General features: G+C 43.8%; 2 protein-coding genes across 6 annotated transcripts in view; both read left to right on the plus strand.

Annotated features, from left to right (window-relative positions):
* The window catches only part of CD4H9orf43 (chromosome D4 C9orf43 homolog), a 22,149-nt gene extending 14,257 nt beyond the window's left edge, over nt 1–7,892 (plus strand). For 2 of the 5 annotated variants that reach the window (XM_049627741.1, XM_049627767.1), the window contains 6 exons: nt 251–341; nt 607–683; nt 886–973; nt 3,349–3,428; nt 4,328–4,385; nt 4,595–5,207. In XM_049627741.1, the coding sequence (XP_049483698.1) occupies nt 251–341; nt 607–683; nt 886–973; nt 3,349–3,428; nt 4,328–4,385; nt 4,595–4,779 (579 nt within the window). In that variant the 3' untranslated portion in view covers nt 4,780–5,207. Of the gene's footprint in view, nt 1–250; nt 342–606; nt 684–885; nt 974–3,348; nt 3,429–4,327; nt 4,386–4,594; nt 5,208–7,805 lie in introns of those variants that run through there. The other 3 variants (XM_049627760.1, XM_049627751.1, XM_049627777.1) reach the window with 3 other exon arrangements.
* Nucleotides 7,858–23,015, plus strand: part of RGS3 (regulator of G protein signaling 3) — a 140,349-nt gene continuing 125,191 nt past the window's right edge. Inside the window, exon 1 of the mRNA XM_049627652.1 lies at nt 7,858–7,946. The gene's annotated coding sequence lies outside the window, so the exon portion shown is untranslated. The remainder of the gene's footprint in view (nt 7,947–23,015) is intronic.

A 23,015-nucleotide genomic window follows, 5' to 3' on the forward strand; every position in this document is an offset into this window, starting at 1 on the left:
TCTCCTCCTCCTTCTCCTCCTCCCCCTTCTCCTCCTCCCTCTCCTCCTTCTCCTCCTCCTTCTCCTTTTCCTCCTTCTCCTTCTCCCCTCTCTCCCTCTCCTCCTCCCCCTTCTCCTTCTCCTATGACTCCTTCTTCTCCTCCTCTTCCTTCTCTTTCTCCTCCTTCTCCTCCTCCTCTACTTCCTCCTCCTCCTTCTCCTCCTCTCTTCCTTTTCTTCTTTTTCGTCTTTTCCTTCTTTTTCTCTCCAGAGACCAGCATTGAGATATCCTGAACATTTGAAGAAATTGTGTTCTAACCTGAACACAGAAGGTAGATTTTCTGGTGCTGTCAGATCCTCAGGTACTGTTCCCCCTCAGCCCACAGTGCTTATACTTGATCTTGGTCCCAATTTTGTTATGTTTGTGGCCAGAGTCATACAGGATCACATGTAGAACTCAGGAAACTGCAGTTTCAGAAAGCAGCCCTCTTCCCCACACCCCCCCACCCAATGGCTTGGTTCTGACAAAGGGGTTGTCGCCATTGTGGAGCAGGGCAGAGCAAGCAGCCCAGGGGCGGGTGGGAGCTGTCAGGGAGAAGAGGACTGAGCCGGTGCTCTGGTCACCAGGTCACAAGCAGCAGCAGCAGCAGCAGAAGCAGCAGCAGCAGCAGCAGAGGCTGGTGAAAACACCACCTAAGAGACAGGTAGAGGGGCAGTGAGGGGCGCCCTAGGACTGGCTGGGTCTGGGGCAGGGGCGCAGCCTGGAACAGGAAGGGATGTATGAGGTGTCCACCTCCCTGTTCTCTGTCCGGTTGCAGATATTGACTTCCTTCTTTTAGACTCTTTCTGAAATGTTTTCTTCACTTCCGAAGGTCCTAATTCAGTTCCTCCTCATGTGGGTTTCAGGAGGCTAAAAAGAAACCCAAGAGCGATCCAGGGAGCCCGAACATTTTGCATAAACGTTCAGGTGCCATGGTTTATGGCCCACGCCATGGTAAGGAGAATGTGGGTTTGGGAGGGACAGAATCTCAGGACGTAGCCGAGGGCAGGAAGAACTGAACTTGTCCATCATCTTGGGACCTGCCTTTGTCGAGCATTCAGACTTCTTCTTGGAACGTTTTGGCCGGGCTACCATACATCATCCTTCCATCAAACATTTACTAAGGAAGCAAGCTGGGCCAGGTGTCTTTTTCATGTGGGCATTTGAGAGATGACCATGAGCATGAGTCAGAGGCATCTTTCCTCATGTCTTTAGAAAAGACAGAGTGATTTGAGGATGAAGAGCAAGCAAGGAGGCAGGAAAGAGCCAGGGCCCCTGATTAGCCCCCAGAGAGTTCTAAAGAAGCAGAATCCAGGGCCACTTCCCAGCTACACGTTAGTTCCTGGAGGCTTGGGTTGAGATCATACTATCTAGTCCCCTGTAGGAGGCAAGTAGCCGATCTTGATAGGAGATTCTTTCCCTCTGGTGTTCATGCTGGATGCGAGAAGAGATATTTCCCCCCCTTTTGGAGTCCTTATCACGTGTCTGAGCTGAAGGATATACTTACCCGGTCTCTCTGACATTGCTCAGTTTAAGTGCAGAAAAAAGAAAGAAAGAACAGAAGGGAGAAAGAATGCCCTGAAACCTTAGAAGATTCTTGGTGCCCTATTAAGACTGGACATTGCTGATCGTTTCAGCATCAGAATTTGCTCTCCAGCCCTGGGGCAGTGGGAGGGTCAGGAGAGCTGTTTCCTGAGAAGAATGCTTCTCTCTCTCGGTTTATTTCCCATCCCATTGAGCTCTCAGATGCCAACAGTGGCCTGTGACCTGAATTTCTAGGAAGCTTCCTGACCTTCATGTGGGATGTAGACAGAGCTAGGGCTGTTGCCCAGGGTGGGGCTGACTGGTCCAAGGTTAGCTCCTCATCTGGTGTGATCAGCACTGCCCTGAATTCATTTAAGTGCTTTTCGTTCCTCTTCCTGATGCCTCCAATAGGTGATTGGGTGCCCCCCCCTTTTTTTTTTTGAAGTAGGCTTCACACCCAGCATGGAGCCCAGTGTGGGGCTTGAACTCACAACCCTGAAATCAAGACCTGAGCCACCCAGGTGCTCCTGTTTTTAGAGCAGTGGCCTGTCCTCACCAGGTTGAGAAAGGTTTATGGAAGAGTTGATTTTTGCGTTGGATCTTGAATGTGTGAGCGTTTTACTGACATGAAAGAGAATTCCCAGAAGTGGGAATAGCTTTAGCAGAGGCATCTTGGAGGAGTGTGGCTACTCAGGGAACACAGCAGTCCATTGTAGCTGTCGGTTATTTGAGAGAGAGTGATGAAATGTTGGGCTGAAGAGGTAGGTGGGAGCTTGTGTAGCCTGCTGAGGTGTTTGACCTTTGCTCCAGGTCGTGGTGCTCCCCCTTGACTGCTCGCTGAAATCAGTTGAGGGGCTTTTATATCTCAAATACCCAGGATGCACCACAGACCTATTAAATCAGAAGTTCTGGTGTTGGAACCTGGGCCTCAGTAAATGGAACCCCCAGTACTCCCAGTGTGCAGCTAGGGTGAGAACCAGTGCTGGTAGGGAGCCAACAGAAGTGTTAAGCAAGGGAGTCTCTTGTTTGGCTTTGCCTTTTAGCATAACATCTCTGGTGGCAGCTTGGAAGATGTTCATTTGGAGGAAGGGAATTGAGAAAGGAAAGGGCGGATGCATTCAGGGACTAGATGGGGAAACGACTGACGCAGAAGAATCCTAGAACTAGAGCTTTTGGAAGGGAGGGGTTCCATTTTTGGAAGTGAATATGGAGACATTAGGGTTGATACCACAAGGTAAGAAGAGTATTCGTAAACTGAAAACCTAGGGTTAGGGCTTCTTTCGCTGCTAAGATGTGCAGATACCTGCCCCTTAGGTTTCTTGGAGGAACTCTAATTCATTGAGCATACACTTGAACTTAATCTCTAATTCTTTTTAAAAAATTTTTTCTTTTAACATTCATTTATTTTTGAGAGACAGACAGAGTGTGATTGGGGGATGGGCAAAGAGAGATAGGGAGACACAGAATCTGAAGCAGGCTCCAGGCTCTGTGCCATCAACCCAGAGCCTGGCGCGGGCCTCAAACTCACAGTCCAAACCGTGACATCATGACCTGATCTGGAGTCGGATGCTTAACCGATTGAGCCACCCAGGCTCCCCGATCTCTAATTCTGTAGTAGATGTGGTCACAGTCCCAGGTGAACAGATTCACAGGTAGAACTCGGAGGCCTAACTCCCTTCCACCTCCTCTAACCTGTCTTACCCTAGACAGGGTAGGGACTTATAGACTAGGGGTCACCTAGAAGCCCAACAATGGGATATAAAATACCAATAAGCAGAGAACTGAATTGGCTTTGTGATCACTAGGTCACAGAACTCTGCTGGGTTGCAAAAGTGACCAAAAGCAGCCACAGTGGATGAAGTTAGAAGGACTCACCTTGAAGCAGGTAAGAGTATGGGAGCCGTTCTGCTGGGGCCCTGTTTCTGTTATCTATTCTTGTAGAACAGACCACCTCAAAGCCGGAACTGCAGTGGTTGATCATTTCTCGTGATTTTGAGGGTTGACTGGATGATTTTTCTGGTGTTGCTTGATGTCATTCAACACAGTTGCTTTCAGCCAGTGGCTGGGGTGGGGCTGTTGGCCAAATTGCCTTGGTTCTCTTCTATGAGGCCTCTCCGTGGCTTGTTTGGGCTTCTTTTAAAAAATTTTTTCTTAATGTTTATTTTTGAGAGAAAGAGAGAGAGAGAGAGGAAGAGACAGAGTGTGAGCGGGGAAAGGGGCAGAGAAAGCAGGAGACATGGAATCCAAAGCAAACTCTAGGCTCCAAGCTAATAGCACAGAGCCCGATGTGAGTCTCAAACCTACAAACCGTGAGATCATGACCTGAGCTCAGATGCTTAACCGACTGAGCCGCCCAGGCGCCCCTCATGAAAGCACGTTCTTAAGAGATGGGGCTGAAACTGGAGCAGTGTCACTTCTTCCATATTTTATTAGTCACAAAATCACAAGCCCAGCCCAGATTCAAGGGGAGAGAAAACGTACTCCGTCTCTTGGTGGGAGGGGCAGCATGTGCATGGAGGAATTGGAGGAATTGTTGGGAGCCACCTTTGGAGGCAGTGCACCCTAAGCTGACAGGTGGGAATGCAGAAAAGTGGGTTCTGGCTTCATCTGGTCAGTCTAGAGGGCAAAGAGCGTGTGATACACGCTTCTCTCTTTAGTCTCAGGAGGTGGCATTTTGTCCTGTCTTAGATGCTAATTTTTCCAAGAAAAGCATCTTTTAGAAAAACCCTTACTTTCCTAAAGTCTTGATTCAAGTTTCCTTACACTTACTCTAATGAATTTCAGGATTCCACAGAGAGACCACAGATGAAGAATTCTCTGGATTCCTTCCCCAGTAAGGATGGTAAGTTCCTAGGGTGGAGGAAGCTTAGTAAGTCATTTAGGCCCGGGAGAGCTGAACTCCTGTTGACAAGGATGGTTCACCTCCCTGGAAGCCATAGTCCTCATCCCTCAGAAGGGTCCTAATGACACGCAGCCCTTCCTTTTCTGTCCTGCATTTGGCACAGTTGGGAGAGGGCTGCGGGCGCAGCTAATGGCTGGGTCTTCTTTCAGATCCTGAATTATCTAAGACCAAACCCTCTAACAAGGACATCAGCACTCAGGAGGACGCTGTGCTGGAATCCCAAGAGAGGAGCCCAGAGGACCTTTCAGATGGTACATCTAGAACAAGGTGGAACCCTGAGCTCAAACTACTGAGGATTCTTCAGGCCACTGACGACGAGGATGAGGAGAACTAGCTCTCCAGGTCAGAGAGTGGAGAGTATTTCAAGACTCTGCAGGGCAGTCTTACTCCAGAGCAGAATGCTTGGAATCCTGAGGACAGTGACCTTGGACATAAGGGCAGAAAGCAGAGGGGACTTCTGCTCCCTGGAGGCTTTACCGGGGCCTGACCATAGAGATTCTGCTTTTTTCGTTCACTTCTCCTTGCCTCTAAAATAATTGAGGAGAAAAAGCCTCATCCTTTTTAAACTTAGATTGTTTCTCTTTCATTAGGAACAGAATAATTTTAGTGATTAAACACAACTGCTGCTTAAGCAAAAGACTCATTCTGTTTCTGGGAGGAGGGGAGACATGTTTCTGCTCATCTGTTTTCTGGGTCACTTTTATCTCCCCTCTGAAGCTCTGAAAGGTTTCCAGTTAAAGGAAGATGAATTTTGGGACTCCTGGCTAGCTCAGTCGGCAGAGTGTGTGACTCTTGATCTTGGGATCGTGAGTTCGAGCCTCACGTTGGGCATAGAGATTACTTTAAAAAAAGAAAAAAAGGGAAGATGAATTTGGCCCGTGAGACACCCTACTGTGTTCCCAGCTTTTCCTCTCATTCTCTGGAAATGGTTTCTTTTAGAGATGGCACCCAATAATCATTTTCATATTAACCTGAAAGAGTCTATAAAGGTCTAGTTTCTAAATTATTGAGTCTGTAGGAATGTTTCAGTGATACTTGTAAAGACTCAGAATTTCAGAGTCTCAGGGGACCTTGAATTTGGTCTTTGGAAGGATTTTTTTTTTTTCACGTTTTTGTCCTTAAAGTTTGTTTTTTTTTAATTTTTTTTTAACGTTTATTTATTTTTGAGACAGAGAGCAGAGAGAGAGCATGAATGGGGGAGGGTCAGAGAGAGGGAGACACAGAATCTGAAACCGGCTCCAGACTCTGAGCTGTCAGCACAGAGCCCGACGTGGGACTCGAACTCACAGACTGTGAGATCATGACCTGAGCTGAAGTCGGACGCTTAACCGACTGAGCCACCCAGGTGCCCCTCAAGTTTTTAATATAGGAAAATTTCAAGATTACCTAGAAGCAAAGAGAATGATATAATGGAACTCTCATGTACCCAGTGTGTTAGATATGGGCAGTGAAGGCCTTTACCCTGGGCCATGAGCTGGGGCAAGGGTAGCTGGAATCCATTATTTTCACCAGCTCTGCACCCAGGGTCAAGTCTCCTTCCCATAAGGGGGAGCTAGGTGGAAGAAGAGAACCCCCACTATTGTTGGTACTCGCTAGCACTTAACTTCAGCCACCAGTAGCTGGGGGCCGGATGAGAAACAATGACATTTTGTTCCTCTTGGGGAGAGAGCCCTCTGTCTTGGGGCCGGGGGAGGGAGGCCTGTGTCCATGGGCTGCAGCAGTCTGGAGTGGTTTCTGTCTCACTGAAGTTGGGGTGGGGCATGGCTCTAGGGTCACACAGCATAGACTCTGTTCTTACTGAGATTTTGTGGATTTTCTTGAACAAATGTTTCTTCATGTGCTGTATGCTGCTAAGGCCATTTTCAGAGACATAATCATTAAAAAAAATTTTTTTTTAACGTTTATTTATTTTTGAGACAGAGAGAGACAGAGCATGAATGGGGGAGGGTCAGAGAGAGAGGGAGACACAGAATCCGAAACAGGCTCCAGGCTCTGAGCGGTCAGCACAGAGCCCGACGCGGGGCTCGAACTCACGGACCGTGAGATCGTGACCTGAGCTGAAGTCGGACGCTCAACCAACTGAGCCACCCTGGCGCCCCGACATAATCATTTTTTTAAAAAAATTATTTTCACCAGTTTCACTGGACAGCACTCTGCGGAGCATCTCACGCTGTTATGCCAGAAGGGGGAATTCAGGACTGGGTCTGACATCTTTCTGCAAGAGAAACTTATCCCTCATCAATTATTTGGTTCCCCTAAGTACAGTTTGTACAAAGAAAGGCAGATTAAGTGTTCAACTCTTTTTTAACATTTGTCTCAAAACAGACCAAATTAGACAGCTAAAACTGCTGCCTACCCATTCCTCTCTTCTAAGCCAAATCAAAATTCTATGACACAATTTGTGTTACTAGACTGATCTATACTTAGCTAAATCTTCATAGTGAGAGGAATCCAAGAGGCGTTATGTGGGCTGTTTTCTGAAGATAATTATTTCCCAAACATACGTTACATTGCAGAATGACTTCTGTGGGCTAACTTAAAAATGTACACATTTTTTCAATTCCTTAGTCTCCCCTCAGACCTGTCCACGCGAGCAAACCTGACTCCCAGTGGCCAGTAGTGTGGCTGAGGATGGGGCAGGGCTTTGCTCTCATTTGCTCATTTTATCTGAAGACTCAGAAGAGAAATTCTAATTACTTTATTACCAGTTCAACTACTTAGTAAAGCCACTCACTGCAGTTGGCACATTCTTTTCAGATTTGTTCATGGGTACAGAGTTCCCTCTCGAATCATGACATTTTGAGTGAGAAAATGTTTGCTATTTGAACACCGGCTTTTGCTTCTATTTTCAAAGGGAAGAAAACCATTTGCAGGCTGAAAACTGTTTCTCCTTTGTTCTACCTATCCCTCAAATCACAAACAGAATTTAGGGCTTTTCAAGGCAGTGTATACCCACCGTTTTTGTTGGTTCTCTGGCCAACTCTATAGATAGATGTGGATTGTGTCCATTTTACAGACTAGAAAACAGGCTCAGAATCCAGGGCTGATGATAACCCATTTGAGGCCTTAGTGAATTAGGAAAAAAAAAAAAAAATGCACCCTTTATGACACTTTACTACCATCTGTTGAAAAGTTATCTCAACGAGTGTACAAATCTACAATGATTACAGTATGATCGGCACCCTGAGAGTTGGTCCACAACCCTCGTCACAGTACCTGGGGGCCTTGCAGGAGAGGGTAAGTAATTTGCCAGAAATCAAAGGCCACCAGGTGATGGGGGCTGGGCTTAGAACCTGGGTCCTCGCTCCTCTCATCCACTGGACTCTGATGCGTCTCTGATTCCCTCTCTTTAACACACAGCAGAGCCTGGGGCTTTGATCAGAAGCCGTCTTTAATCAGAAAGGAAGAATGAGACCATGTATAAAAGAATTGACTGAGGGGAAGAAGCTCTCATCAACGCTTTGCATCAACCTCTCAATGTTCTGAGGGAAGAGGATCCAGGTAACTGTTGCCAACTGCCATTTCCCCACCATCTGGGCCATAAGAATCAGGAGAATTACGACCTAACAGCCAGGAGGCTCTAGCTAGGATTGCTTTATGCACTTAAACAGACAAGAGGTCTTAAGACTTAGCTAGTTGGAATATTGTCCTAGTAGCCTTAAATTCCTAAGGAAGTAGTCTCTGGCCTCTTTTCTTCTTTTTTATGTTCTTTGTGATCCCTACTAGCTGTAGGCCGCTTTGTTTGGGTCACCATGTTTTCTGAGCACACTTTCCAATGACACCTGGCCCGGTTTGACCTGTGCATAGAAGCAGAGTCAGTGAAACAGTCTTCAGACGGTCTGTGTCCACACTCCCCTCCTTATAGCACCAGCTAGTCTTTTGTTTTGGTGTTGGTCCTGGTATCCGGGGTAACAGACTCTGTTCTTCGTTGTTTTTGGATTACAGTAAGCTCCCTTTGATGGGAGTGGGTCAAGGTTTCATCCATGGTAGCAGTGACCCTTTAAAAAAATCTGTTTATTCAAATGTGCCTAAAGGAATTGTTTGCTAAATTAAAGACAGAAATACCCCTGGCTGTTAGATAAGCATGATTAGAGGCCCTTTGGAATCCAGAGGAATCTGGGAAAGACTTAAATTGTCTCTTTTCAGTTGCCATAAGGTACCAGGGTAGGAAATTATTTTGCCCTTCTGTTTATACATTTATTTAACAATTATTGAATACCTACTGTATGTTAGACAATCGACCACAGATTATCTTTTTTTTTTTCTTTTTAAAAATATGTTTGTTTAGGGGCGCCTGGGTGGCTCAGTTGGTTAAAGCATCCAACTTTGGCTCAGGTCATGATCTCACGGTCTGTGAGTTCGAGCCCCGCGTCAGGCTCTGTGCTGTCAGTTCAGAGCCTGGAGCTTGCTTCAGATTCTGGGTCTCCCTCTCTCTCTGCCCCTCTCCTACTCATGCTCTGTCTCTATCAAAAAATGAATAAACGTTAAAACAATTTTTTTGTTTATTTTTGGGGCACCTGGGTGGCTCAGTCAGTTAAGTGTCTGCTTCGGCTCGGGTCATGATCTCATGGTTTGTGAGTTTGAGCCCCACATCGGGCTCTCTGCTGTGCACACAGAGCCCACTTTAGATTCTCTGTCCCCTTCTCTCTCTACCCCTTCCCTGCTTATGCACACGCTCTCTCTCTCTCTCTCTCTCTCTCTCTCAAAAAAAAAAAAAAATTATTTTTGACAGAGAGAGAAAGAGAGTGAGGGAGCATATGAGCACGAGCAGGGAAGGGACAAGGAGAGGGAGACAGGATTCAAAGCAGGCTCTGTGCTGACGGGAGAGAGCCCATGGGGCTCGAACTCATGAACCATGAGATCATGACCTGAGCTGAAGTCAGATGCTTAACCTACTGAGCCACCCATGTGCCCTGACCACAGATTATCTTGATAGAGAAACAAAAAATTCTGGGGAGATGAAGTTATTCCCAGGAGTGTAGCTAGAAATTTTCCTGGATTACTTGGTGAAGTTGTTTGGAACCACTAGGTGGTGATATTACATTAAGGGAATGATATTCTTCCAAGACTGGAGGCCTCTGGTTCTTTCTGAAGCCAGGGTCTACACAGTCAAAGACATTTCCTTCTGAGTAAATGGAGAAAAAACCCACATTTACCAATGAAATATATGATCCAATTTAAATGCCCTCACAAATGAATTTGTCTTTGAATAATTTAGAATGCCATTGTTAGAACTATTTCAAGAGTGTGACAAATTCTGGAACATGCCCAGAGGCCTAGGATTTGGGGGAAATGGGGGAGCTATTGAGGATCCTGACAGTTCTCAGTTGGGCAAAGACTCAGGGAGGCAGCATTTGATAAGTAGAAATACCACAAATTATCTGAGGCTCTTCTAAAATTTTCTTGACCAGATTTTGCCTTCAGAGGTGAAACCAATAAATTCAGTTTTGTTCGTTTGTTTGTTTTTGAGCCTATGTTACTTCTAAGGATGGCCCTGTTTTGGAAGGGATCTCCAAAAATAATTAAAATTCTCCCTTGGCCTCGGGATCAAACCCAACCCCTTTTGCTTGTCTTACAAACCTTACAAAGTAGGCTTATGGCCCAGGTGCGCCCTGCTTGTCTCCTCAGGCCCAGTTCCCTCCTACTCCCCCTGAAGCTCTGTGATTTTTTCCTTTTGGTTGTAGTGAGTCTTGTCTTCTCTTGCCTTCAGGCTTTAAAAAATTTTGTTTTTTTCTGTACTTTTCCTTCAACGTCGACAATTCTTTTCTTCCCTTCTCTGCCTAGTTTCTACTCATCCTTTAGATCTCAGCTTGCATGTTATTATTTTGGGAAGCTTTTTCTGACCGCTGTCGGGGTGACGTCCTCCTCTTTTACTTTCCCTCTCCCGGCCTCTGTGGAGTTCGTGGCTTGTGTCTTGCCACCGTCCACAGCCAGACTATGAGTTCTGCGAGTCGTATCTGTCTTCACTGCATAGCATCAGTACCTAGATGAGTGCCTGGCACATCATAACTGCTCAGTAATATATGCTGAATGGGTGAATGAATAAGAAGCAGATATGACATATCTCCTTTTTTTAGGGTACATGTAATGTAGCAGTGTGAGCTGAGTGATACAGAGTGTGAAGAAAGAGGGGCCCTTTGGATGCTCCTATCTGAAGCTATTAGGTTTTGGCAGGTGGAGATGTTTGTGGAGGTGGCCTTTTGGTGGAGGGAAGCAATGCAGGTGAAAGAAGTTTGGGACATAAGCAAGTACTGCCATATTCCCATCTGGAAAGGGTGGAAGGTGGGGTCAGAGACAGCTTGTGTCCCCATTGTTCAGGGCCTTGGATGGCGGGCTGGAGGCAATGGGTTCTATTTGATAGCCAATGGGGAGCCATCGATGGCTTTTGACTAAGGGAGAGATAGGACTAAGGAAGTGCTTTAGAAATTGTTAATCTGATGGCAGGAAAACATGAATTGGAGGGAGACCAGCAAGCCCAGAAAGATCAGTTAGGAGGCTGTCATAGGAGTCAAGATGGGAGGTGATCAGGGCCTGGATTATGTGGGCGGCAACAAAATGGAGACAGAGGGGCATGGTGCAAAGGAAAAATTAACAAGAACCTGGAAATTGGACAGAAAGAGTAAGGGGAGAGGCAGGAGCCAAAGAGTTTTCAGCCTGATTCAGTGAGATGCTGTCATGATCGGAAACTGGGAGGCCAGAAGGAGAAACCAGTTGAAGGAGAGAGAAAGAGATTCCTCCCTCAAGCCTTTACAGTGGAGTTATGGTTTTGTGTGGCTTCTCACTTACGGAAGTTCAATCAATGTACAGAGCCAAAAAATGAAGCACAAGTGGGCAGGAATGACAGGGGAGTACAATGCAGCTGGCGGGGGCTGTTCCAGCTCTGTCACTCCATGAAAATACAGCTCAGAGGGAGTGCAAGATGGGAGAAGCAAATTTGCTGTTCCCCTTTTAATTTACAATGCCATGGGTATTTTCTGGGTGACTAAGGGCTTATTTGAAGGTAATTTGGCTATTCACAATTTATGCCTTGTATGCTGATTTTAGATCTGAATTTCCTGGCAAGACTTGACTTTTTCAAATGTGTGCCAGATGCTAAGGTGGGAAGTAGGCAGCTACTAAGAAGACACACCTCTGTCACTGCATTAGAGGTGCTCACAGTCTAGTTTGGTAGAAAGATATGGAAGCAGACAGTTAGGGCTGGTCTAGGTGAGCAGCCAGGGAGAGAGCCAGTGCAGAGAGAAAGATTGTTGGTAAGTGTGTCAAAGCAGAGGTGGCCCTGAGCTTGGGGTTGGAGAGAGATCTGGGCCTTCATCAGAACAACATAGAGCAGCAGCCAGAGTGGAGATCTTGGAGGGACAGGGTATTGGGGCAGGAAGGGGACAGAAGGGCATGGCTGGGGAACATACCTTACGAGAAGGCAGGAAGAGCCACAAAATAGAGGAATTATCAGAGAAACAAGAGGAAAACTATGGCAAGGTGGATGAGGGCTGAGAATGGACACCTGATTTTCATAATTAGGAAGTCACTGGTGACCTCTGAGTTAACAGTTTCAGTAGAGCAGTGGGGGCAGTCAAAGGGGCCCAGGAGTGATTGGTGAGGGTCTGGAAGCAACGGGAATACATGCCACCTCTCTCAGTTACAGCTCCAGTCAAACCAACCTAGGTGTATTCCCTAGCTCCCAGTGAGATTTCCCTGGAGGACCTTTGGGAGCTCTGGATGCCATGACCCCTGTCCCTATATTACTTCCCCTGACAGTACGCTGATCCAGAGGTAGGCTTTGTCCTCCATAAGCCTCATAGTCCAGCTTGAGTGCATGTGAGCCAAGCCACATCTTTCAGCTGTGCCTGCTGTACTTTATACTAAACACATCTAAATTATCCTCTTCCATAAGTAGGATCCACACTCCCACAGGACTGCCAGTGCTAACTTGCTAATTGCTTCCCTGGAGTTTGCTTCTTGCAATTACTTTGTCAGAATCTAGACAAGGCAACATAGAACAATTTATTCCAGGATGATGTTTTTTTTTTTTTTTTTTTTTTTTATTTATTGTTGGGACAGAGAGAGACAGAGCATGAACGGGGGAGGGGCAGAGAGAGAGGGAGACACAGAATCGGAAACAGGCTCCGAGCCATCAGCCCAGAGCCTGACGCGGGGCTCGAACTCACGGACCGCGAGATCGTGACCTGGCTGAAGTCGGACGCTTAACCGACTGCGCCACCCAGGCGCCCCTCCAGGATGATGTTTTTAAGTCAATGGTTCCTTATCCTAGTTATATTGTTCTTTTCTTTTTTATTTTATTAAAAAATTTTTTTAAATGTTTATTATTTTTTGAGAGAGAGAGAGCGAGCACAAGTGGGGAAGGGGCAGAGAGAGAGGGAGGTACAGAATCTGAAGCAGGCTCCAGGCTCTGAGCTGTCAGCACAGGGCCCAATGCGGGGCTCAAACTTGTGAACCATGAGATCATGACCTGAGCCGAAGTCAGATGCTTAACCGACTGAGCCACCTTGTTGTTCTATTAAAGAGATTAAAATAGTAAGAAATGTATATACCCACGTAGTTTACCGTGTCTAGTGTTCCCTCTATTCCTTTGTGTGGATCAAGACTTCGAGAGTATCATTTTCCTGCTGCCCAGAGATTTGAACATGTCTTGTGGTGCAGGTGGTGTCCACGATGAATTCATTCAGCTTTTGGAAGTCCAAAAAGATCTCTATTTTTACCTTCCTTTTGGGAAGGTATTTTTGCTGGATAAAGAATTTTAGGTTGGCAATTTTTTTTTCTTCAATGAAGATGTTTCACTGTCTTATGGTACACATCTCTGATGAGAAGGCTAATGTCATCTTTGTTCTTCTGTATGGAATCTGGTTTTTTTCTGGCTGCTTTTAAGATGTTTACTTTATTTCTGGTTTTAGGCAATTTGGTCATGATGCGCGTTGGTACAGGTTTCTTCATATTTCTTTCACTTGGGATTCATTGAGCTTCGTGGATTTGTGGGTTTATAGTTTTCATCAACATTGGGAGAATTTTACCCATGATTTCCTCAAATATATTTCTGGATCCTACCTCCTTCAGGGATCCAACTATACATGTAGTCGTCCTGCTCACTGATGCTCTTTTTGTTTATTTTTTGGAGGGGTCCTTTTTCTCTGTATGTTTTATTTTGAATGGTTTCTATCTTCAGGTTCGTTAATCTTTCTTCTTATAGTGTCTAATCTGCTGTTAACCCCATCCTGTGTATTTTTGCATCTCAGACATATTTTTCACCTTTAGATGTTCAATTTGGTCTTTTTTATTTTTTCCACATATCAACATGCTTTTAAAGTGCTCCTTGAATATAAGAATACAGCTGTAATAACCATTATAATGTGCTTGTCTACATCTGTGTCATTCCTGGATTGGTTTCTGTTGCTTGATTTTTCTCCTTATTATGGGTCACATTTTCCTGCTTCTTTGCACTCCTTGTAACTTTTTATTGGATGCCAGACATTGTGAATTTTACCTTGTTGATTGTTGTGTATTTTTTGCATTCCTCTAAATATTCTTGAGCTTGTTAAGTTGCTCAAGCTTTCAATCCTTTGGAGTCTGACTTTTGGATAGGACCAGAGTGTCATTTAGTCCAGGGCTGATCACTCCCCACAACTGAGGCAAACCCTTCTGAGTCCCTACCCCTTACCCCAGTGCCCCCAGGAATTAGGAGGTCTTCCCTACCAGTCTGGCTGATGAGAATAAGAACTATTCCTGGCCCTGTATAAGATTCAAAACTGTTTCCTCTAATCTTTTGAGTGGTTCTTTCCCTTGGGGTACTTTACCCTTTTCCCTTAGCTTTGGGTACTTTCCTCATACCTGTGAGCTTATAGGCGCTTATATGAAGGTTTGGAGAGAGATGTTGTACAGATCCCTAGGGGTCTCTCCTGTGCAGCTCTTCCCTCTCTGACACTCTGTCCGATGAACTGTAGCTGCCCTGGCCTCCTGAATTCTTCAACTCATGGATATGGAATTGGCCTATATGCCCTGTCCCTTTTAGAAAATCTTTCTGGGCAATAAGCTGGGGCAATCGTAGGGCTCATCTTGTTGGTTTTCTGTTTCTCAGAGATCACTGTCCTTGTTGCTTGAGGTCTAATATCTTTTTTATTTTATTTTTTTAATTTCACACAGAGGGAGAAAGTGTGAGTGGGGAGAGGGACAGAGGGAGAGAGAGAATTTTTTAAAAATGTTTATTTATTTATTTTGGGCGGGGTAGGGAGAGGCAGAGAGACAGGGAGACAGAATCACAAGCTGGCCCTGCGCTGACAATGTAGAGCTGGATGTGGGGCTCGATCTCACAAATCATGAGATCATGACCTGAACTGAAATGAAGAGTTGGACACTCAACCGACTGAGCCACCCAGGATCCCCACTAATATGTTGAACATCATTGTTATATTTTTTTTTGTCCAGTCTTTTATTTGTTTCAGTCCCAACATGTCCTCCAATCCCTCCACCTTCGCTGGAGGCAGAAGCGTATATTTAAGTGCAGAAGACTTTTTGAGGGCTTCTGGAACCCTTGACTGTGCCACGCCAAGTTGCTCATTGTCAGGCTAGGAAAAGGGCTTCCAACATAACTATAAGGACACTGAGCCATTCTAGGAGAGACTGGGGACTCTGCTTTTCCCCTCTGGCTTTTGTCAAGTCTCTGGCTTTTGGACTTGGTCTGCTATTTCACAATCCTCTGGTGGTGAGGGCTTTGGTCTCTCGTATTTTCAAAGCTTGTTCGGAGGTTCTAGCAGGGGAGCACTCATATACCCTTGACCGAATAACAGTCCTCCTCTATTGGGGAAGGTCATCCACTTTGACCAAGCCTGCAACTTTGGGAGGAATGCACATGGCACATGGAGCAGTTAGGGAGGAGGAGGATACTCACCTAGCCAGACAGATCAACTGAATCAATGCTGGTCATCAGTGGGGCGACAGATGCCACAGCCAGATTGCTTTCATATCCTGGTCTCTTCTACTTTGGAATAATACCTCTTGGCTCACTTGGAATCTTGTGTTTTTTACTTGGTTCCCAGTTAGACCCTGTTTGTGTATTTAGATCACCAAAGGCTTCTCCATCCGAGGCAAGTTTAAGTTTCTTGGTGGTACTTCCAGCCACCAGCATCTGCTCCTGTAGAAAACCACTAACCCAAAGATACTGGGTTCTACCCTGAAGAAGAATTACAGACATACTTTAAAAAAGCAAATCCTGTATTTCAAGGGTGAATAAAATACCAGTTTACAAAGAATTCCAGCTGGTTAAATTTATGACAAGAAAAAAACCTGACCCAAGAATATTCTCTGGCTTCGAGCCCAGGGTATTTTTCCTTTTAGAGTGAACTTGGTACGTTTTCATTCATGTGGAGCTGTTGCCTCCCGGCATTTTATTCTGGGATGGAAGGTCAACAATGACTGCCTTGTTGCTAAATCCAATGGACACTTCTCAGTTGTTAACCTACTTGACTTCTCAGCAGTATTTGACATTGTTCACAAGTATTTCCTTCTTAATATGCTCCCTGGCTTCTCTTCTCTCTCTTTTGCCTTTCTTCCTCTGCCTGTATTTTCAGTTGCTACTCTCCTTGGTTCTTTCCTGAGCCTTCCTCTCACATTTAACATGCTCCTTGGGATCTCTTATCCATGTCCATGGCTTTACTGGGAATTTCTACATCTGTATTTCTGGCCTAAATATTTTTCCTGAGCTTATTGTCCGGTATCTTCAGCTGTTCACTGGACATCTCCACTTGGATAGCACATGGGTTACTCAGTCTCAGTTCGGCCCTTCCTCTCATGTTCTCCATCTCTGTAAAGGGCACTTATTCTTCTTTTTAAAGTTTATTTATTTATTTATTTATTTATTTATTTATTTTTAGTAATCTCTACACCCAACATGGGGCCCGAACTCATGAGTTCAAGATCAAGAGTCGCATGCTCTGCTGACTGAGCCAACCAGGCGCCCCTGTAAAGGGCACGTCTAAACATCAAATTGCCTATGTCAGGATTCTTTTTTTGCATTTTATCTTCCAATCAATCACCAAGTCCTATTGATTTTACTTGTTTCCATCCCTTCTAGCTACTATCATCTTCTGTCCGGGGTCCTAGAAAAGACTTCACCTAACACTACTTTCTGTTCGCAACCCTCGTGCCGGTCCTCTCCCCCATCCATTTTTTTTTTCCAACTCTGGCCAGAGTGATCTTTTTAAAATAAGAACTAAAGTCTTTTTTTTTTTTTAATTTTGCTTAAAATCTTTTGATGACTGGCCTGTGCTCTTAGGACAAAGCCCCAGCTCCATTTTTTTTCTTTTTTTCTTTTTTTTTTGGTTAACATATACAAAGATTCTTTATTGTGAATCCCATATAGTGAATTGATTCTCGCAGGATGTGTCCATTGATTTTTTCCTAACTCTTATATCCATAGTCAACCTACAGTTTCAATTAAATGGTGTTTTGACAAATAGAGTTACATCCTAATCTGCATAATCAACAAACCAAATAAAGCCCATATTTGTGGGGCACCTGGGTGGCTCAGTGGGTTAAGCATCCAAATTTGGCTCAGGTCATGATCTCATGGTTTGTGAGTTCGAGCCCTGCATTGGGCTCTGCACTGCCAGTGCTTGGGATTCTCTGTCTCTCTATCTTTTTCTGCTCCTCCCCCACTCACTCTCTCTCTTAAAATAAATAAACTTAAAAGAATTTAAAAAAATTTTTTAAAGCCCTTATTGAAATACAAATCAGAACCACACTGAGATACCAACTCACACGAGTCAGAGTGGCTAAAATGAACAAATCAGGAAACTATAGATGCTGGCGAGGATGTGGAGAAATGGGAACCCTCTTGCACTGTTGGTGGGAATGCAAACTGGTGCAGCCACTCTGGAAAACAATGTGGAGGTTCCTCATAAAATTAAAAATAGAATTACCCTACGACCCAGCAATAGCACTGCTAGGAATTTATCCGAAGGATACAGGAGTGTTGATTTATAGGGGCGCATGTACCCCAATGTTTATAGCAGCGCTATCAACAATAGCCTAATTATGGAAAGAGCCTAAATGTCCATCAACTGATGAATGGATAAAGAAGATGTGGTTTGTATATACAAGGAATACTACTCAAAGATGAAAAAGAATGAAATCTTGCCATTTGTAACAATGTGGATGGAACTGGAGCTGATAATACTGAGTGAAGTAAGTCAGTCAGAGAAAGACAGACATCATATGTTTTCACTCATGTGGAATTTGAGAAACTTAGCAGAAGACCATGGGGGAAGGGAAGGAAAAAAATTAGTTACAAACAGAGAGGGAGGCAATCCATAAGAGACTCTTAAATACTCAGAACAAACTGAGGGTTGATGGTGGGGCGGGGTGGGGAGTGCGGGGGAGAGGGGACAATGGGTGATGGGCATTGAGGAGGGCACTTGTTGGGATGAGCACTGGGTGCTGTATGCAATTGATGAATCATGGGAATCTATCCCTGAAACCAAGAGTACACTGTATACATTGTATGTTAGCTAACTTGACAATAAATTATGTATTTAAAAATTGGGGCGCCTCGGTGGCTCAGCTGAGTGTCCGACTTCCGCTCAAGTCATGATCTCGCGGTTTGTGAGTTTGAGCCCCGTGTCGGGCTCTGTGCTGACAGCTCAGAGCCTGGAGTCCGCTTCGGATTCTGTGTCTCCCTCTCTCTCTCTGCTCCTACTCTGATCACGCTCTGTGTGTCTCTCTCAAGAATAAATAAACATTTAAAAAAATTTTTTTTAAAAATTAAAAATTAAGGGGCGCCTGGGTGGCGCAGTCGGTTAAGCGTCCGACTTCAGCCAGGTCACGATCTCACGGTCCGTGAGTTCGAGCCCCGCGTCAGGCTCTGGGCTGATGGCTCAGAGCCTGGAGCCTGTTTCCGATTCTGTGTCTCCCTCTCTCTCTGTCCCTCCCCCGTTCATGCTCTGTCTCTCTCTGTCCCAAAAATAAATAAACGTTGAAAAAAAAAATTAAAAATTAAAAAAACCCCTTATTTGTAACACTTGTTAATCTCTTTAGTGCAAATACTCCCACTGTGTTTGGGTTCAAGGTACCAGTGTGATGTCACTGCACATAGAGTTGGGGAGAGTTGCACAGTAGCATATACATAACAATAAAATATGGTAAAATAACTAGGAATGAGTTTTGAGAATTTTCTTTAATGTTTATTTTTGAGAGAAAGAGAGCACGAGTGGAGGAGGGGTTCCGAAGAGGGCTCTGTGCTGACAGCATTGAACCTGTGTGGGGCCTGAACTCATGAGCTGTGAGATCATGATCTCAGCTGAAATCAAGAGTCGGATGCCTAACCGACTGAGCCACCCAGGTGCCCGTACATAATGCAATTTTAGTAATGGCTCTGTTTAACAATCAGCTTGCAAAATCCTGAAAATTCAATCTTCCCTCACAGGCCTGTATGAATTGGCTCCAGCACGTCATTGGATTCACATTATAAATATGCATTTCCTAATATGGGTTGAAGTTTAAAAGAAAGAGATGAAAACTGTCTAGAGACCTATAATTTTTTCAGGCTGGGTTTAACCCAGTCTTCACAATCTCCAGGGATGAAGCTGCCTACTCTTACACGGAACGAACCCATTTCCTTTCTACAGAAATACAAATGCTAAAACTTTCAGGAGGTACATTTTTGATAGTTCCTCTGGGTGGTGTCTATGTTGAGTTTCTGCTCACCCAGTACTCTTTCTGCTTTTCTTGGGGTGGGGGATTAGGCTCTGATTTTCATCTGGAGAACCACCTATGAAGATCCTTTTTAATAACACACGAAGCCCTGTGTGTTTACCTTCTTGCATATTACTCCTATGCCCACACTCTGACGTTCTCCTCCACGCTTCCCATCCTTGTGCTCCTCAAAGAACGATGATTTGCTCTCCTTTTCAGGCCTTTGCTTGTTTTGTTCCTTCTGCCTGTAACCCTACCTTCACTTCCTTTGCTTGGCTAAATCATCCTTCAGATCGCTTTCTTTGAAAAGTCCTCTCTGACTTCCTTTACTGTCTCAGTCTGCCCAGCTCCCCAGACCGAATGAGCCGTTAGTCTGTTTGCCACAGGTTGGCAGGACGGTTCCTCTATTGTCACACCCATCCAACCTCCCACTAGATCATATGCTCCACCTCGTTCACTTCTAGAACCCCAGAGCTCAGTGTAAGGCTCAGCATGAAGTAGTGTTTAGCTACTGAATTGAATTTTTAATTATTTTTTAAGTTTAATTAGTTAATATATTTTTAAACGTCTTTCTTTCTTTCTTTCTTTCTTTCTTTCTTTCTTTCTTTCTTTCTTTCTTAATTTCGAGAAAAGGTGTAAGTGAGCAAGGGGGAGAGAGAGAGAGAGAAGTGGGACTTGTGTTCACCCAAAGCGGGGCTCAAGCTCACCCGATGTGGGACTCAAACTCATGAACAGTGAGATCATGACTTGAGCTGAAGTCGGATGCTTAATGCCTGAGCCATCCAGGCGCCTGGTTGAACTGAATTTTAATGTGTCAGTAGCCATAGGAGTCTTGGCCCCCTTGTTTGTAACCTAGCCTTTCTGAGCAGGAGGACTGGTATGAAAGATGACATTCTATAGTGATTCTTTGGCTGGATTCGGATTTCTCCACTGTTTATTTACTGCTTTGGCAACCTGATACAGTTAACAATGCTGAACCTTAGTTGCCTCATCAGTAGAAATGCTTGGACTTCCTGGAGGCGGATGATATTTTTCTGTCTCTGGTTACCAGTATTTTATCTATTAGTCAATTACACTGCCTCTCTGGTGCAATGATTATTCATGTTTCTTGGTACATTTATATATTTTTCTTACTGATTTGTAAGACTTCTTGATTCATATATACATATTTGCCATATATTTTATAAATATTTTCAATTCATTAAAAAAAATTTTTTTTAACGTTTATTTATTTTTGAGACAGAGACAGAGCATGAACAGGGGAGGGGCAGAGAGAGAGGGAGACACAGAATCTGAAACAGGCTCCAGGCTCTGAGCTGTCAGCACAGAGCCCGACGCGGGGCTTGAACCCACGGACCGTGAGATCATGACCTGAGCCAAAGTCAGACGCTTAACCGACCAAACCACCCAGGCGCCCCTAAATTCATTTTTTAACTAAAAAATTTTAAATTGTTTATGGCCACAGACAAGCTTCTAATTTTTTCCAACCATTTTAAAGTGTAAAATCCATTCTTAGTCCACTTATAGGCATAGTTTGCCAACCTCTGAACTAACATGCTCATTAAATTTGAACGATCTTTGCATTCCCTAGAATAAATACCATTTGATCATGAATATACTGGCAGCTTTGATTTGCTAATATTTTAGTTAGGAATTTTGTGTCTATATTCATAAATCAGATTGGTCTAGTAGAGATTTCAAACTAGTTATAGGACAGAGACATATTGTATTTGGCCTACAAAATATTTTACAATTTTTCTTTTTAAAAAATATTTATTTATTTTGAAAGAGAATGAGAAAGTGCACACACGCCCATGAGGCAGGGTAAGAGGCAGAGAGAGAGAGAGAGGGAGGGAGAGAGAGAATCCCAAGTAGGCTCCTCCCTGTCAGCTCAGAGCCCAATGCGGGACTCAAGCTCACAAACTGTGAGATCATCACCTGAGCTGAAATCAAGAGTAGGTCAATTAACCTACTGAGCCACCCAGGCACCCCATATTTTACAGTTTTTTGAATGAATTGCCCATGTTAAAAAATTGGTAGATACTAAGTTAAAAATTTGAGATGTCTCGCTTTTCTTTAAAAAACAGAATGTGGCAAAACTGGGAGAATATGGGCTCAGTTTTGTCACATTTTTAATAGAGCACCTCTATGTATGTTTTGTATTTCACCAATTTCTACTCTTATTTTTAAAAAATATTGTATTTTTAAGTAATCTCTACACTCAGTGTGGGGCTCGAAGTCACAACCCTGAGATCAAGAATCGCACGCTCCACCGACTGAATCAGCCAGGTGCCCCTACCCTTATTTTTCTCTTTGACCTTTGGTCTGTAGTTTTCTGTTGCTAAATTTAGCTGGTTTTTGTCTTTGTCTAACTTTGTACCTGGCACTGACAAATCTTCCAGTTTTTTTTCTAGTTCTGAAACAGGTTAAATCACATAGGTACTAACTGTTTTTCAAAGGTCTTAGAGAATTGACCTCTAAAACTCTCTGGGTCTTCTATAATTTTTTCAGGTAGAGTTTTGATTTCCTTTTGTATTTTATATATGGTTAGTTATCTACTAAAAATTTCAAATTCTTATATCAATTTCAGTAATTAATGATTTCTAGAAAATCACCCATTTTCCTCCTAGATTTTCAAATTATGGAATGAGGTTGCATTGGTTTTGTCTTATAATTTAAAGAATTACCTTGATCCTTTATCTTGTATCATGGCTGTCTCTCTCTTTCCTACACTTGTTGATTTGTAGTTTTTTCCTGTTTTGCCTGAGTTCTAATTTATTGGTCTTTTCAAAGAATCAGGCTCTGGTTCCCTTGTTGAATTCTATTTTTTTTTTTTTAAATAAATTTCAACTTTAACTTAATTGCTCCTTTAAAAATTTTCCATCTGAGGGGTTCCTAGGTGGCTTAGTTGGTTCAGTAGGTTCAGTGTCTGATTATTGATTTCAGCTCAGGTCACGATCTCACAGTTCGTGGGTTTTGAGTCCTGAGTAGGGCTCTGTGTTGAGAGTGCGGAGCCTGCCTGGGATTCTCTCTCTCCCTCTCCCTTCCCCTCCCCCACGCTCACCCATACTCTTTCTCTCTCTCTTTCTCAAAATAAATAAACATTAAATTTTTTTTTCACCCAAATTAGTTTCTTCCTCTTTTAACTTTTTGAAATGAATCTTCAGTTAAAAAAAGAGAAATCTTTCTTGTTTGGGGCGCCTGGGTGGCTCATTCAGTTGTGCGTTGACTTAAGCTCAAGTCATGATCTCAGTGTTCGTGGGTTTAAGCCCTGTGTCAGGCTCTGTGCTGACAGCTCAGAGTCTGGAGCCTGCATTGGATTCTGTGTCTTCCTCTCTTTCTACCCCTCCCCCACTCATGCTCCTTCTCTCTCTCTCTCTCAAAAAGAAACATTAAAACAATTTTTTTTTAATTTAAAAAATCTTTCTTGTTTTCTAAATAAAATCATTGAACTTTTTATTCTTTTCTATTGATCTGCTTGTCTTCTGTCTGGTACTACATTATTATAATTTCATTTAACATCTGGTAGTTCTAGTCCCCTTTATTATAATTTTCAAAATGTTTTGGATATTGGGCTACATGATATCTCAAATGCACTACAATTCTTTGATAGCTAATGTAAAAATGTACCCAAATAAATCCTTTTGGTCCCTTCCCTCTAACCTAAGTGATCTTTATTCTTCTCGATACAAAATCACTCTTTAAAAATGCCTATAATCAATCTAAGTTTGTGAATATGGTGTATTTAAGTATGGTGTGTGTGTGTGTGTGTGCACATACTTTGTGTTTGTGTTTGTGTATGTGCTAAGGATGCGTGTGTAGGGTGCGTTGTATCTATGTGTGAGGTATGCATGTAGTGTGTGTATTTGTGTG

The sequence above is a fragment of the Panthera uncia genome, chromosome D4, assembly GCF_023721935.1.
Source record: "Panthera uncia isolate 11264 chromosome D4, Puncia_PCG_1.0, whole genome shotgun sequence".
Lineage (NCBI taxonomy): Eukaryota > Metazoa > Chordata > Mammalia > Carnivora > Felidae > Panthera > Panthera uncia.